Source organism: Ascidiella aspersa, chromosome 2 (genome assembly GCF_963924565.1).
Source record: "Ascidiella aspersa chromosome 2, kaAscAspe10.2, whole genome shotgun sequence".
In the NCBI taxonomy this organism is placed as follows: Eukaryota; Metazoa; Chordata; class Ascidiacea; order Phlebobranchia; family Ascidiidae; genus Ascidiella; species Ascidiella aspersa.
In genome coordinates, this window is record NC_139448.1 from 28,539,170 (window position 1) to 28,556,040 (window position 16,871).

Sequence of the window (16,871 nt, forward strand, 5' to 3'; positions counted from 1 at the left end):
AATCCATTACAGACTCAACGAATCTGTCAATCAACAATGTACAAGCAAGGCAGGCTTGAAAAATAACTAGCCTGCAGTGAGGTTCGAACTCACGACGTGGTCATACCGGGTTCGGCGCTCTACCAACTGAGCTTCAGGCTCAGAGAGGAGCGAGTCGAGAAACAATCATACACCAATGCTTGCCACATTCTGTTAGTACAAGCAACTCATATTGAAGCGCTGTGTATGTTTCATATCAATCTATATATTTTTTATTGGTGTTTAGCTGAAATTTAGCACCAAAATCAAAACAAGTTAAATTATAAAAATACACGTAAAGTGTGATAACTAAATTAAAAAATGAATAACAAAACAAAAATTACCCTGCTTGACGCACAACGTCTGTTTGCGGAAATGCAACAATATCGCCAATACGATGATTTTTATTGTGAACAAAATATCATGTAAAAGTAACAAAATTGGCAGCAGCAAAGAAGAATGTCTTCGAACTTAAGCGGATCTCTGCAGCGACACTTTACAGTAGACATGATGAAGAGGGCTGCCGCCCAATCATTAAACTAGGAGCGTACAAAAGGATTCTTCACGTTTCCGAAGATCCAAACATTCAGCAAAACCAATCAGTCCTCGTCCATTTCCACCACTTGAGTCTGCTGCCCGTTTTTGACTGGAAACGAATTATTTTTCAGTTAGAAAGGTAATTAAACAGACGACCTATTAGTTCAGGATGGTCCAAGATTACCGGCATTCGTAGCCGTAGTATTGTTGGCGTGTCATTCGCGGGCCACATACATGAAGGCTAAAAAAGGAGTTTTAAACTCATGTTACACAAGATGCCTTCGGGCTTACGGAAATCATTCAGGCAGATCAGGATTGTAGTGCAAGCCGAGGCCAGGCTAGAAAAACAACTAGCTTGCGGTGAGGTTCGAACTCACAACCTCCGGTTCTACCCCGGAGGGCTAGGTTTGGACCATCCTGTACTAGTTAAACATCTTTGATAATTACCAAAGTCAAGCCAAGTTACAAACCTTCTTCCCTCGTGTTAAAGCAATCGCTTCTCACTTCACCGACAGCACTAAACTAAACAAACCAGGGGAATTAACCAGGATGAATTTTTAAAATGTGTATATAGAAAGTATTTAAGACGTTACTTGAATGACTCTCACATAACACATCACACTAAGAACAAACTATAAGTTTTACAAATTTAATTGTCCCATAGGGTACAAACAACGTTGATTAATTATTGTGAAAGAATTACGGTTTTAATTAGAGATCGACCAATATCACTTTTTCAGACCGATACCCCCCTTTTTTTCCTATATTTAGATATTCCTTATTTTGTATATTAACATTGCATGATGCTAAAAGATTTTTTTGTTGAAAAAATAGGATGTCTGTTTTTTAAGGAAAGCTATGTCATATCTTTATAACAAAATATCGGCTAAATTATCGGCTCAAATTTACCGATACTGATATATTGGCGAAATATTGGCTGATATTATCGGTAAACCAGAATTTATCTGTCTATTTCTAGTTTTAATGTGCTATTTACATAATTTCATGAAAATAAATCAGCATCCTACCTGTTGCTGGTGGCACTTTGTTCGGTATTTGTCCGGCCTGAAGCATCTGTTTCAGTTTCTCTACTTCTTCCAGAGAGGTGGCTTTCAGAATCGCGTCCTATGGGGTGATGTGGTTAAAGTCAACTTTTAAAAACAGTATAACTAAAATACCCTGAACATGCAATACTTTAAACTGTGGTAATAACCATATGGAATATTATTCTAAAATATTAACTTTTTCTGCACCTTAATAGCATCTCGATCAGCTTTGGATGGTCCAGCATTTTGACTAACTCCGTTGCTCTTGATAGGCGCTCCAGGTTCAAAGCTATAATTGAAGTAAATAGTGTTTCACAAAAAATAGTACAAACACTGAATGCAAGATAAAATTCACATAAATTATTTGAAAAAAAAAAAAAATAATAATTTTCTTTAACGTTTTATATTCAAGTAAAGGTCATATCATGCATATCACAATTCACAAATAAGTGTAGCGTCTGTTCTTGACAATTCAACACACAAAGAAACACAACTCATTTAAAACAACGAACTTACCCACTTCTTATTCAAGTAGGAAAAATAAAATTTGGACTTGCTTACGTTTTCTGTTTTTTGCCAATATCATTCATGAGTTGCTTTCCCTGCTTGGAACCAAAAAGCTTCTTAGCCTCTTGTTTCTCCTAGGGTAGTCCACAAAAAGCGCAATTAAAAGTGTTCAGGTGCCATTAAGTGGCTATGAGCCGAATCTTTTCCTATTATCATTTCGATTGCATAGAAAACCGAGCTGCCAAATTTCCCCTTATTTAATGAAACTCAGATTTAAACTAATTTTACTTTTTAAAGTCACAAAACATGACTTCGGCAAAGCTACCCCAATAGCAAAGCAGGTTTTTGTTTAAAAGTAACAAAGTACAGAAGAAAAAAGTTTAAAGGTAAAAAATTTAATTTAAAAAAAAATACAAAAATATTTTAATTTTTTAAGAAAACATATTTCCTTTGTAAATATTTTCTGTATTTATGCGACATTTCTGTATATATGCAAAAAAAAAAGCATATTTAGGTGTTTCTGGTAGTTTGTAGTGGCAATTTGTCATTTTATATTAGTAAAACAAATATTAATGAATAAGTGAACAAATTTTATAAGAAAATGGCTAAATAGCAAACAAAAAACTAGTGGTCTGTTTACATAGAAAGTTGCTCTAGAAATAAAACACAGGGGTGTAACTGGCAAGTAAAATGAAAAAATCATAACATAGGGAGAATGTTTATATAAGTGAATATTAGTTCATTTAAGTTTTGGGCCATAATCAACAAGAGAAAAAAAGTATTATTTTAGAAAATCTAGGTCAATTCTTATTTTTTTATTTATGTTTAAACTTATTTCAAGTCACTATTTACAAACACGTACCTTTAGCTTAACTCTTCGAAAGTCGAGAACCCTGATTTTTGGCAGTTTGTGCACGACATACAGGCGATAGTGCTGTCTGTGCACCACAGGGTTTCGCATCAGACTAAGATATTCCAGTTTATTAAAGCTTGCTAAGTGATCCAAGTCGGCTAACTCGCGAATTTCGCAGTTGGTAAGGTAAAGCTCCTGGAGGTTTGGAATCGACAGGTGACAATCTTCAGCTATCCGACTGCAAATCAATAAACTTAATATTTATATCATTGCAGATTTATTGATTTTAAATGAAATTCACAACTTTATCGTTTTTAAATGAAATTCACACCTAAAAAAGCGAGATTAGAGAAAGTCCCAGTGTGAGAAAATTTTGAGAAAAAAGCAACCCAGAAAAATGTGAAATACCTTATTTTTCTTTGTTAACTGTATTTTTGCTTTGTCATTGCTAGTTGTTGTGAAGGTTAAGAAAATGGTGTTATAATTTTGGTAGTTTAAAGCATTTTTCGGTAAAATAAACATATCAAATTGAATTTTTCCAAAAAAAGGTATTTTTTACTCTTCTTATATATATGCCTGATTGCATTCCACTGCCTTCCCGCCCAAGATCTTTGGTGTGGAATGCTAGCTAAAAACCACGCCAGTGACATTATTTATTAGGAATAAACATTTTGGCGTGGAATAACTAGTGAATTTACCAAAACTAATTGTCGTGTTTGGCGTATATATTATCCTATTTTGGCATAGGATTTTAACAGAAAGACATTTTGGCGTAAATCTTTGGCGGCCACAAATTATAGAATGCAGTCAGGCTTATATGCAACCACCTTATTGGCTGTCTAAATATAATTCGACAATGATACAAAGGTGTCACTTTGGAAAGTGCACCCATGTTTCTTTATATAACAGACCAAATTAGAATATGTATATATAAGCTATATTGGCGCTGGTCTAGAATCCTACCACATTGTTGAAATAATTCTTAAGCAATGCTCAATATGTGGGTTAGGGTGTCGGTTAGTGTTTGGGTGAGGGTGGGTCAAGTATTATTATTTAATACTATTATTTGACTCATCCACACCCAAACGCTAACCGGCACCCTAACCCAAATAATGTTCGTTGTGGTAGGATTCTAGACGAACGCCGCTATATTTCCAGGCTTGAACAAGTTAAAAAATTTCTAAACAAATATTAGCTGGATTTAAAAACAAAACAAGTTTATATAAAAAAAAACTAGGGTATATAATCAGGTCAAGCAGCATAAATACATATAATGAGCAAAAAGAAAAGAAATAACTAGGTAAAATTTACCAAATTCTGTTATTATTAAAATGCAAGGACTTTATTCTGGGTAACAGTGGAAATCCATCAAGCTTTCTGATATCATTGTCAGAAAAGTCGATTGTGTCAAATTGGTCGAGAGTTGCTCCCATATTTTCAATCACAGGAATTTTGTAACCTGAAAGAAATAAAGTACTTTTTTAAATGTTTTTATTTTACATAGTTAATAGAATACCATATTTATTTTATAATACTAACCTCTTAAAAGAAGTTCCCTTTCTCGTACAGGATTAATGTACTGGATGGCTTGCTCAATTAATTCTGGAGTGAGCTTAACCATGATGAATTCCTATGGAGGATCTTAATGTTTGTGGACTTTTCTAGAATTTGAAAATTGAATGTTTGAGGGGCTTTTTCACAATAAAAAAAACAAAAAACTAATCGATGTACTTACTTGTTTATTTTCAAAATATGAGACTTAGGCCAGTTGATTATCGGTTAGCAACGTTTTACATATACATTCCCAAACTGTGGCGTAAAATTTATAATTTGGGCGCTTTTCTTATCTGAAGAATAAAATGTGAAAGATGGCGCGTGTGCTGCTAAAATCAGTCATGTGGAAAAATCATGTAAAAAAAATCGAAATTCAATTTACCAAAAATGTTTGTGACAAGTCTGCTTAATTAAGTTGTGAAATAAAAATAACGTAAAAATAAAATCGCACGATTTAACGTGTGGAGTTTCTACGAAATTGACCACGTATCATTGCCCTTGTCAAAAACTTATGTGAGAAAACAGTATTTTGTTTTTGGGTAAAAACTATATTCTGCTTACCACAATTTTGCCTAAAATTTTCGTGAAATAGTTTGTAAATAGTGTAGTTTAGTTTACAGGAGTAAAGGGCTGAATTTATTATTCCAGCGCTAAAACAAGTAATTTTATGGTTTCAATTTTATTGTAACTTTAAGGTAATATACATCGTTTAATAGTAAAAATATTTCATTTTTTGATAAATTTTAAATTAGAAACACTGAAATATCTCCACACACGCTGAGTATTGTTTGCGCGAAACATGCTTTGTGCCAAATCTGAAAGGTTTTTGAAACTTTTTCGTGTTCATTTAGATAAACTTGGATTAATAGTGTTTTGCCATTTTTTCAGGTCTTTGCATGTTGTTTGTAAATTTACTTGATTTACTAGTGACATAATACCTTAAAATAGTGGATTCCACCGCTTCTGGTCCGTTTATCTTTAAAACCACGCAATGGCGAGTAGCGTAATAACGTTTGAGCAAGTTAAATTGTCACATCTTTACAAGAAGAATGAAAATGATGCCACTGATTTGTACACCATCGAGGTCAAACGTGTTGCAGATGAAGCTAACGTCATAATTTATAAAGAAAAATGTAAGAAATGTTTTTGTAACATTTTAGGAAAAAAATTTTGGCGCTGGTCTAGAATCCTACCACAACGAAACACCATTTGGGTTAGGGTGCGGGTTAGCGTTTGGGTTAAGGTGGGTCAAGTATTATTATTAAATCAAGAATATAATAATACTTGACCCACCCACACCCAAACGCTAACCCGCAACCTAACTCAAATTTTGTGCGTTGATTTTAGAACTGTGGTAGGATTCTAGACCAGCGCCAAAATTTTGGTTGTAATTTGTGAACTGGAAAGTGGCCATACCAAATGTATCTTAGTTTTGTCAATTTAAGTTGAGAATTATTTGGCCTTTCAGATGGTATTGGTTAACTTATAACAAAGAATTTTTTGATAAAATGTTTTAGATTTTGCTGTTTTTCAGTATAGATGTTTATGCAGCGTAAAAGTGTGTGTGCAACTGTAATAAAGTTGTTTCAAAAATTTGCATGGCTCTGATACTGTATTTCTAAAGTTACACTGCTGTAATAACGTTATATCTTAAACTTACTTGACAGTAAATAAAGTTCTTCATAGGAAACCGTAGGCATTATTTATGGTTGATTTTACATAAAATGTGCACAAAAATTTAATTGTGTCTATAATACATTGTGATTTTACATGAAACACACAACTTTGACCATGTTTGAGTGCATATCTGCGCTCTTTTCAATCTGGAAAAAGACAGCCTATTTTATTGTGGCCACAAAAATTTCAACTTATATTTTTACATTCTTATTTTTTTCATTTTAGCTGTCTTCCTTAAGTGCACCCTCAACTCAGAAAGTGAATGTTGTCGAGCAAGCACAAATGTCTACCTCATAAATGTTCATGCTGGAAACAGTATTTTGTTAACGTTTTCATCAACTGAAGGTAATGAACTGTTTTAACATGCAATTTGTTTTCACTTTAAAATACAAAATTTTGATGCAGTCAAATGACCAAATACTAAAAATACAGCATTTCTAGTAAATATTTTTTAACAATTAGGCATAAGCAAGTCTCACAAAAATGCCTGTGCAACCCCAAAATATACATGCTCAATCCAGTCTTTGTTTCAGTTAGTGTTTTTAGTTTGGTCTTATTTACATGAATTTGGCATTATTTTAAATTTATACTTGTTTGTCTTACACTAAGTAACAAATTAATATTCAACACTTAATTAAAGATTTATCTTGATTACAAATGTGAATCTGAAAACATCTATTCATAAATTTGAATTTATAAGAAATGCTGTAACTAATTTTGGTTGAAACTTAAAAGATAGTGTTTCAACTTGTGCTTTTTGATGTAATTAGGTTTCATTTTTGAATTAATGCTGCAACTTACTTTTGATTGAAATAAATATAGCATTTCTATTTGTCAAATTTTTAAATGATGTTTTACCACTGTGTCAATTCTTTTAAATCAGAGCTGAAGAGATTCCAGTCTTCAGTTGATTTTCGCGTTAAAGTAAAGTCAGTGTTTGATAGCAGAACTGAGGAGTCCTCTGCTGTTCAATATTTTCAGGTTTGCTTTGTTTATTGACTAAGTTAGTTTTTACTTAACTAGTTGATATGTGCAAACCTTGTATGCAATTAGGGTTGACATAAAATCTTTGAATCTTTAAATGTCTTTGATAACATTTGAATTGATTTACTTATTAAAAGTATGTATTTGAAAAACCCTATAATTTTGCAAAAGTCTTAAAAAAGATTATAAATTATTTTCATGTGTTTAGAACATGCCATTGTTACTGTGCTTGTTACCGTTTCTATTTGTACTGTTTTATTTTTGAATAAAATTAACCAAAAACATTAAGTTATTAAATTTTAGGTCTTTGAAAACCTCTAAATATTCTTTGAAGAGTCTTTTAATGTCTTTAATTTTATTTTATAAAAAACATGGCTATCCTGATTGTATTGATGCATCTAATAATTTGTTTTATTTCGCAGTTTTATGGATATTTGTCTCAACAGCAAAATATGATGCAGGTTAGTATACAAAACTATTGTTAGGTTTATCACATCTTGGTAACACAATATCTGTAAAACTTTGTGTTACAAACAAGCTTTTTTAACAACTGTTTTTTTATTCATGTTTTTAGGATTACATCCGTACTGGAACCTACCAAAAAGCAATGCTTCAGAACTACATAAACTTTCGTGACAAGGTTCTCATTTATAAGTACAGTTGAATAATGATTTATATATAAATAGTCGGTTAATACATCTTTTTCAAATTTAAAGAAACTTTAAAATTTTGAACTTATTTATTATATTAATTTTAAAAATATTTTCCTTTTATCAGGTTGTTCTGGATGTTGGCGCTGGTTCAGGAATTTTATCTTTTTTTGCAATGCAAGCTGGGGCAAGGAAAGTATATGCTGTTGAGGCAAGTACGATGGCTGACCACACAAAGAAATTGGTATCCTGCAGCCAGTATGCTGGTAAGACCATAATACAACTGACATAAATACTGATTTGTTCTTACATTTTGTGGATGTACATTGTACACTATTAAAATCAATCCAATTAGCAGGATTTTTAGAGTCTTTACTGAGTTATTCAAATACTTTTTTCATACCAGTGCCGATGTCAACCCAACAAAACGGTTGTCATACGCAGACTTAGCATAACGAGAGTGGCATATTTCAATAAATCCAAAATATGAGTAGACTGGGTGTCTCTAAGGGGGTTTGCTGATCTATATAAGTACATTTTAGGGGAGTTTTTGTCAGCCAAGAGACAGCTAAAAAAGCTCTTTGTATCTTCACATGTCCTCTGTTATAATAATGACTTATGTTAACTCAGCTGCAAAACGAGTAAGAAACCAATCATACCAATGCTACTCATGAAACATCGTTAGATTAACCATAGCTTTTACATCTGTACAATCGTGATCTAGGCCTTAAAGTCATACTTTTGAGCATTTACTGCAACCCAAACTGACTTCGGTGACCGTGCATAAAAACACTCTTGTTTCATTGGTATACATGTGGATATTAATGGCCGATATGACTTTAGATCTTGGTCAGATGAAAGTTGTACATAGGCGTTGCTTGTATTGCATAGGTGTAATCTATGAACATAAAAAGTCAGATTTAAATATTTCTTATTATGTGTTTTTAAAAGCCTTCACATGCCTAGGTTCCAGCTCAGCATATTTTGTCAGCTTCAATTTTTACTTGAGTAATATGCAACCCTGGTCGTTTCATCTCTTTGTTGATTGTTCACAGTATGTTTTCATGCACAGGTCGTATCATTGTTATTCCGGGCAAAATTGAGGAGATCACCTTGCCAGAGAAGGTTGATGTCATTGTTTCCGAGCCCATGGGCTACATGCTGTTCAATGAACGGATGCTGGAGACCTTCCTGCATTCAAAGAAGTTTCTTAAACAGCAGAATGGCAAGTTGATTGATGCAGATTTTTTTCCTGTTTGCAAAGTTAAATTTGCATAAAACCTTTGTTTGACTTTCGACTTTTCGTACAAACCAAATTCAACTTTCACACTAAGTGCTTTTCTTAATGATTAAAATATATCTTATTTTTCTTTTTAAGGCCCGTTTACACTACAGCTGCACTGAGCTGAGCAAAGCGTAATTTGCATTTAAATTCTATTGTGACGAGAGTTTCAAGCTTTGCTAAACTCAAGCCCCGTGCAGCAGCTGCAGCTAGCTTAAAAATACGCTTTGGAGCGATTTTCACGCTTTGCTGAACTCAAGCCCAGTGCAGCTATAGAAACACATTACGTTTGGAGCGATTTTTACGCCCAGCGCAGCTCACTGCAGCTGAAGTGAAAACAATTTCACGCCCAGTGCAGCTCAGTGCAGCTGTAGTGTAAACGGGCCTTGAGGTGTTGGAATGTGGAAAAATAAGTGCCTAAATTATGTTTGACAGAGTTTAAACTTTAGAGCCCATACAGAAGTAGCTACTCTCACTGTGTTGAAAATGAATAAAGAGATATTCAGAACCTTCAAAATGTTCCCTCTTTCTGTATAGGTTTTGATATTCTTACTATGGCTTAAAACAAACTCCAACCATTATGCTCCTGATAATATGTTTAATTTTTTCTTTTAAAGCTTTTATTCTGATTTAACATCAATAATCAATTTAGTAACAACACTTGACTGTTTTGTATAGTTTTTGCCAACTTGTTTGAATTTTGCTCAGGTTTGATGTTTCCCACACTTGGTGATCTCCATGTTGCCCCCTTCTCTGACGAGTTGCTTTACATGGAGCAGTTTACCAAAGCAAACTTTTGGTATCAACAATCTTTTCATGGAGTTGACCTCAGTCCGCTACGAGACGATGCTGTAAGTTCAGCCATGACCACAAGCTACTAAGTACACTTTTTTGATATTTGCAAAGCATCTATAGGACTACTCAACTGGCAGACAGCGGTCTGCATTTTGGTCTTTGTAGTGTTGGAATGCATATCACATGTCTAAATAATGAAAAGTGATTATAATCCATTGTTTAACCAAGATAAAGAAAAATTATCTAAGAACCTAACTAGCAGAACAGCAATGGACTGTGTTTTTAAGACATTGCCCTTGCAATACTTGAAAGTTTAGTCGGGCCACCAAATCCTTTGTATCTGACTAGCACTAGTGGAGTACCCCTGATACACTGTAATTAAACCTTTTGCATTAAAGTTATGCCAAAGCTTTACTGTTTATTAGATTTATGCCTGAACCAAAATAGGTCATAAGGTAACTATTTTAATTGAAGAAAGGGTTCAATAATGTCTCTCACCAAACAGGCGTTTCATTTTGCAATTTACTGTCCAGGTTGAAGAGTATTTCAAGCAGCCAATTGTGGACACATTTGACATGCGCATCTTGGTGGCGAAGAGCGTCAAGCACACTGTCAACTTTCTCACTGCCCAAGAAGAAGACTTGCACAGAATAGAAATCCCGCTTCACTTCACTGCCCACACTTCTGGAACTGTGCACGGTTTCGCCTTCTGGTTTGACATTGCCTTCATTGGCACAATGTAAGTTGAATAAATTAATAAATTGTGTAGATTTGGAAAATATTTGTATTTTTTTCGTATATAACTTTTAAACTCGGAAATCAGGTGGCACTGTCTAACGGCAAATTGTATTGCAATCTTGACAAGCTTTCACACAACCGTGCTTCAAGTCAAAATAGTTATAAAATAAAAGGATTGTACTTGTAATGCAATGCAGTTTGTCGTTAACAAATGCCGCTGCCACGGTTAGTCCAGATTTAGAATTAGACAAACGCGGCTTTCGACAAATTTTTGTGTCTAAGTTGCCAATCAAATATTGAAGTATACATACGTTTAGCATTATTGTGCTGTTTGCGAATAAAACGCTCTTGTGCACATTGTACACATGAACATTTTAGTTGCTGAATAAGGGCAGTTAATTCCCTTCTATTGAGGTTGTATGTTGGAACACAGTGAAGCCGGCAATGGTGCTATGTTCGCTTTTCAAATCGCTCCCCTCCGAGCCTGTGTAGTTAGTTGGTAGAGCAACAGTCCCGGTATAGCTGGAGTCATGAATTTGAAACCTTACTGGAGGCTAGCTGTTTTTCTAGTCTGGCCTTGCTTGCACTAAAATCCTGTTTAGGCGAACTAATTTCGGCAAGCCTTTCTGAAGTCATCAGGTGTACTATTTTCGGCCATTGTACACACCGTATAACTTGTCAAAAATGTGGGTTTTGTATTGAATTTTTCTCTGCAGAACCACTGTGTGGTTGTCGACTGCCCCCACCGAAGCCCTCACTCACTGGTACCAAGTTCGCTGTCTGCTCCGATCTCCTTTGTTCGTAAAAGCTGGCGAGGTGCTGCTCGGAAAAGTTGTCCTCAGATCCAACAAAAGGTAAAACACAACCGTCAATCGACTTTTAAATGGTTTGTTAAATTTTCTATTACAATTATGTGCGAGCTTTATATTGCTTTCCAACGTGCTAAGTTCAACTTGGCTAACTTTGGGGTTTAGTGTTGGCCAGATACGATGTATACCTCATGGCATGTGTTTACTATATATAACTCGCTGAACTGTTTATGTGCGCGCTATGAAATAGCCAACGGTGCACAACGAAAATTTAAACCATATAAACACCTATTATTTTGGCAACGCCATTCCACTCCCTATAACAATAATTTGTTTTTGTGTATTTTGCTTAACAATTAACATAAATCAAAACAATTAATTTTTTATTAAAATAAAATTCATTACCATTGACAAGATGTAAAATACTTGTACCGTATAAGTTATACGTTTCCGTTGGTACCATCACCCCTTCACAAAAATTATCGATTTTTATTGTTTGCTACTAACAGGCAAAGTTACGACGTCGACATTGAAGCCATGGTCGAAGCAACTGGTTGCAAGTCAGAGAACACTTTAGATCTTAAGAATCCCTTTTTCCATTATAATGGACAGCCTCCTGCGCCACCTGCTGGTAAGATTGGTTGAATGTAATTTACTAGAAGGGTCATCAATTTTGCTCGTCAATTGTGCATCAGAAAACAGAATTAACTCGCGCTAGACAGTTTTTTTCTGTTTTTAAATGTTTTTTTGCGCTCCTACGCTTGATGAAAATTTTTTTCATCGTTCCATCATTTTTATTACCACATTTTTACCAAACAGAGTATATTTGTGGCTCATTGGCTAGTTAAACACTTGTCTTTAATTTTGCATTCAATCCCACAGTCTTGAAACAATCCCACCATTGTGCTCTTTATACCGAAGTATTTAAAATCGAGTTAAAATGAAGATCATCGCTTACATTTAATTCAACGTATTGAAAACTAGGGATGTTTGATATTATTGGATCCTAAACCATATAATAAGTGACAAAATCGGATCTCGTCCGATACTAGGGTGGTATGGTCGCAGAGCTGATACCAAATTAGTTTGAGCATTTCAAGCATAATTTGCACCCAAATGCATAGTTTTGCTACATTGAAAGATAGGTTTATAAAAATGTAGACATACTTGCAGATACCTTTGGTTTACATTTTAAAATTTGAGCTTTTTCGCCTTAGTAATTAAATCGATTGGTGTGGGTTGACCGGTCGTAGATTTACTTGATAATATTGGTGTCGGAATAAAACACTAATTAAAGTAAATACCGATTTGAAACGCCATACGTCGTATATTCACAGGCGCCAACACCACCTCCCCGTCCGACGCTTACTGCGCCGGCGTTCCGGGCGGCCCGGAAATGATGACGTCAGGCCAAAACATGTACCCCAGTTCGGTAGCCCCCCATCACCCACCCCAACAGCAACAACAGCAGCACGATCATCACCCACCCCAGCCCCAGCAAAACCGGGGTAACCAAAACCAGCAGCAGCAACAAAATCAACAACAACAGCCACAACAACAGCAACAGCAAGTGTATCAGGTGTGTTTACTGTTGACGACCATTGATTAAATCGCTCAGAATAATATACGTATAATTTAGGGATGTCCACAAATAACGGAAAGTGGTAGTATGCTAGTATCGCTACTTGTCCAATACGAGGGTATCAGCCGATTGGGTATCAGCCGACAAATTAACTAAGGAATTTTAGCCATGATTTGCGACCCAACCTAGTGATTTGTATCTAAAAAAGTAAATTTACCAAAAAACATTAGGATAACAACTGGTGGTAACTAAACTTCTAAACGCTATGGCAAACTATAGCCTAATAATCCTGAACGTTCTTCTATTTTGCTGGTTTGAGCTTAGTAAAGACGTCATTTAGTATCGTATCGGAACGCGATACTTTTTGTCCAAGGTATCTGCTATCAGTATCCAAATCAAATGTTAAGTATCGCACACCACTGTCCCCTACAGTGTTATTCATTATTCGAATTGAGCATATATGTAAAAACAGTAGTTTGACCAATATTCGTAAATTTAACTCTTCAATCGCAGCCTTGTTGGGTATTTTGCCTTTGAATGACATGCTAGTTGTTTCAAGATTATTCTGCCTTGACCTACTAAATTGAGGTTAGAACAAACCTTAAAGCAGCTGAGCGCTCTTTTCGCTTGGTAATGCCGTATGAGGTAATTTACCGACACTTTACTGTTTTAAAAATATGCAACGAAGAGTGAAAACAAGCACGAATAGTTGCCTGACATAGAAGGCAAGAGACTTTTCAAAGGTCTTAATTGGCCGTAAGTATTTCGTAGCGCATGCCAAATCTATCCGCTAATGCCGCTTTATTTTGTAAAGAATCACGAGGGCGCCCGAAGCCAGAACGGTCCAAACAAAGCACACTGCAACACCGTCCCACTCCGTAAGTATTCCACCACTTTTAGATTAAAAATAAATCTTTTATACCCGACTGATTAGTCCATTGTAATTTCTTATAAAAAAGGTGGGACGCAATTGTTATAATTCTAAGCTTTTCTTAACGTGGGGTGAATTTACCCCAAGGTGTACATTTTTCGTCTTAAGGGTAAATCCAAGGATAGGTGTTCTAGCTCTGAACATTTTGGCTTCGTTTTCTTCAACTTACCTATACGAATGCGGCTTCTCTGCATTGCATACTAGTTATCAAATCTAAAGCACGAAATCGACCTCATGGTGAATCTGATATTCGTTGTGCATTGTACTACTTTACCAGACATTAAACAACTCGTTAAAACAAGGGCAGCCGTCACATTGAATATAACTAATGTAATTTGATACTTTCGTGTTTTTAACCAATGAGCACCATTTTATACATTGGGGTTAAATCTGCTATTCACCTTTATTAAAAGGCCAAAACATACAAAAAACGTTAAGAACCTTTGTTCTAAATCAACATGATATCGATCTACTCGATTTTTTGCTATGCAATTCATTACCAGGCTATGCATTACAGATAATGTACCCAAAAACTCATAATTACCTTTTCTTATCCGCAGTAAGCGGGGGCATTCCCTATCCCGGAACCGTTGGAAACGCAAAGACGTCGATGAACTCAGCTCAGCAGCCGCAGCAACAAATTGCTGTCAGCCACAACGGCGGGTCGAACCTCTACTACTAACCCCGGTGCTCTTTTCGCCCCTTTCCGCCAAGCTGAACTAATTTTAGAAACTTGCTCTCTGTCGACACCCTGTGCGCGCCTCCCCGCTGTAAATATGCCCGCGCGAGGCGCTGGCGAGTCGCTCATTGGAGCCGAAGCTTGGAGAACGTCGTCTTTTGACCGTCTTCGATTAACCGACAGTTTGCCGACGCGAGACGATATGTACAATCACCTGACTGCAGATCCCTGTGTTTTAATTAGGATCTTACGTGTGCTGGCCTTTTCGTATCTATCACCTTTGAAGTTTTTCTGTGTTTCGCGACGCCGACCAAAACGCAATCAAAATGCATTTTTTTTGCTCGGGACTACAAATCGGCGCCGTTGAATAATCGTGTATTTTTCTTATCCAACCATTACGTTCCCGTCGTTCGCACCGCAATTAATAATCAGTGGTGAACGGTAAGCGACAAGCGTCCGCCCCCCATTAGTACGTCAAAGGTTGGATTTTGCGTGACGACATACCTGAGCGGGGGACTTTGCGTGTCTTCCATGCGCGCGCGAAAAATCATGACACGTTTATTGTTGAAAAGTATTATTGCCCTAAAACATGGCAGATAGCCTATATAGTGGCGTGACCAATGCACTGCCTTGCTTTCAATCGAGTGAACTGCCATTTGCTTTAAAACCGAACAATAACTCTCAAAATCGGCAAAGATTTACTTGCACTTCACTTGCCGAAAACTGGTGATGTCTTGTGAGTTAAACGAACGGCTGCAACTGTCAGATATCAGGTTGGTCTTGCTAAAGTTCATTTTGTTGCTATAATAACATGCTAATAAATACTGCAGTTCCGATACAAGCACTCGAAATTTTTCCGGTCGATGTTTTTGGTCTCATTTAATCGTTGCCGAAAGGCGCCGTGCGTCTCAAAGCACCCTCGAAAATGTAAGTTTTTTGCACTTAAACAATATAAAGGCGTTTTTTCCGCCTCGCGCGAATCGATAACATCTTTTCAATATAGCTTTTGTATTAAAAGTAACGCCTTTCAAGTCTAAAACTTTAACAAAGTTAACGAGCTGTATGGTTTTCCTATGTTTATTTTTTTTGACGTCACGTTTAGGTGTAACGTGTGACGTCATCTCTAAAAACATCTCCTTTCAAACAGAAATCCTAGATCCGCACCTTGTGTTGGCCACTAATGTTCGCGTAACAGGTTTTGAGCTTTTTTGTTGAAACATGTCTCAAGAAACCACGTTCCGTAAAGTTGGCCGTTTGCAGCGTATGCGATGTCTTCCTAATCAAACAAAACAGACATCCACGTTTTGTAGTTGAGTCGAGCCGGGAGCGACTAGACAATAGACAATACATGACACAGTGCAAATAGCGCCAAAACTAATTTCGGTAATTTACGGTGCAATTTATCTGTCTCACTGTAGCCCTATTCAGTTCTGTTTTTCCAATAGATTTTGTATCGTTGATTTACAAGTTAATATTTAGGCAGCAAATCGTCAAAACAGGTATATTCTCGCCCGGTTCTACGTCGGTTCAAAATGATGCTGAAACTGCGTCGTTCCAGGTAAGCTATTAGGTTCAAGTTCCAAGAAGTTCTTTCTTTTGCGGCTACGCGGCACAGTGATTGGCTTTTTCTGCAGGCGTGGACAGTTTCCTCCAACGCTAGAAGTAAACACTACAGCAACAAAAATGAAAAAATTAAGGTCTTTGGTAATAAGATTTTTTTTATCTCGGACGATGGCAACGGCTTTGGGACAAACCTCATGGTGTAAGCCTATGATTAGTTTCCTATAGTAGTACGTTTGGTTTTGTAAGGCTTAAGGAAATTAACTAGAGCGCCTTTGTTCGAATAACGAAATTGCGCTTGTTTTTTGGGTCGAGAAACTGGTTTTGGTAATCAACACAAATCCATCCATCGCGACGCTACTATATGCTGCACATCTATATTCTTTGAGCACAAAGAAAAAACAACTTAGTACAATGTGCAATAGTAAATCCTTTGAAAGCTAAAATAGGTAAAATGTGTACAGAATATCTATTGTAGAGGAATACATACACCTATATCTTATACAGTCAGTTAGATTTCTCAACTTTTTTAATGCACATCAACCTTCAATATAATGGATGACGGGAACAATTCCATGAGAACCGAAGTCTTATTTTATTTCAAATATAGGCCGCGTCCCGATATAAAAACAAACACAGTAAAAATCAACTGAAACGACCACTTGGGGC

The 16,871-nt window shown here is 36.0% G+C and overlaps 2 protein-coding genes across 3 annotated transcripts; one reads left to right on the top strand and one right to left on the bottom strand.

Moving 5' to 3' along the window:
• Nucleotides 1-404: 404 nt before the first annotated feature.
• LOC146164708 (U2 small nuclear ribonucleoprotein A'-like) lies at nucleotides 405-4,835 on the bottom strand. The gene is made up of 8 exons (XM_083381561.1): nucleotides 4,697-4,835; nucleotides 4,501-4,622; nucleotides 4,273-4,420; nucleotides 2,971-3,199; nucleotides 2,163-2,242; nucleotides 1,809-1,890; nucleotides 1,584-1,680; nucleotides 405-664 (listed from the first exon to the last, which is right to left on the bottom strand). The coding sequence occupies exons 2-8, from the start codon at nucleotides 4,580-4,582 to the stop codon at nucleotides 618-620; spliced, it is 765 nt and encodes a 254-aa protein (XP_083237687.1). The 5' UTR covers nucleotides 4,583-4,622; nucleotides 4,697-4,835; the 3' UTR covers nucleotides 405-617.
• A 572-nt stretch (nucleotides 4,836-5,407) lies between these two features.
• On the top strand, nucleotides 5,408-15,578 carry LOC146164709 (histone-arginine methyltransferase CARM1-like). 2 transcript variants are annotated; one of them, XM_083381111.1, is made up of 14 exons: nucleotides 5,408-5,657; nucleotides 6,418-6,537; nucleotides 7,076-7,173; nucleotides 7,599-7,637; nucleotides 7,751-7,816; nucleotides 7,954-8,092; nucleotides 8,899-9,051; nucleotides 9,817-9,959; nucleotides 10,437-10,642; nucleotides 11,358-11,495; nucleotides 11,960-12,081; nucleotides 12,788-12,983; nucleotides 13,858-13,910; nucleotides 14,524-15,578. In XM_083381111.1, the coding sequence occupies exons 1-14, from the start codon at nucleotides 5,507-5,509 to the stop codon at nucleotides 14,643-14,645; spliced, it is 1,746 nt and encodes a 581-aa protein (XP_083237237.1). In that variant the 5' UTR covers nucleotides 5,408-5,506; the 3' UTR covers nucleotides 14,646-15,578. The 2 variants fall into 2 exon arrangements, with proteins under 2 accessions (XP_083237237.1, XP_083237236.1); XM_083381110.1 differs by having other exon boundaries at nucleotides 5,408-5,648; nucleotides 12,788-13,029; nucleotides 13,847-13,910.
• Nucleotides 15,579-16,871: the final 1,293 nt, after the last annotated feature.

What these genes read in the sequence shown, in the direction of transcription:
- LOC146164709 (XM_083381110.1), top strand. Translation starts at nt 5,507, where the DNA reads ATGGCGAGTAGCGTAATAACGTTTGAGCAAGTTAAATTGTCACATCTT. An exon ending in CTGCTGTTCAATATTTTCAG is followed by an intron (nt 7,174 to 7,598) that starts GTTTGCTTTGTT and finishes TTTATTTCGCAG; the next exon opens with TTTTATGGATATTTGTCTCA. An exon ending in AACAGCAAAATATGATGCAG is followed by an intron (nt 7,638 to 7,750) that starts GTTAGTATACAA and finishes TCATGTTTTTAG; the next exon opens with GATTACATCCGTACTGGAAC.
- LOC146164708 (XM_083381561.1), bottom strand. Translation starts at nt 4,582, where the DNA reads ATGGTTAAGCTCACTCCAGAATTAATTGAGCAAGCCATCCAGTACATT. An exon ending in TTTAATAATAACAGAATTTG is followed by an intron (nt 3,200 to 4,272) that starts GTAAATTTTACC and finishes ATTGATTTGCAG; the next exon opens with TCGGATAGCTGAAGATTGTC. An exon ending in CAAAGTGCCACCAGCAACAG is followed by an intron (nt 665 to 1,583) that starts GTAGGATGCTGA and finishes ATTCGTTTCCAG; the next exon opens with TCAAAAACGGGCAGCAGACT.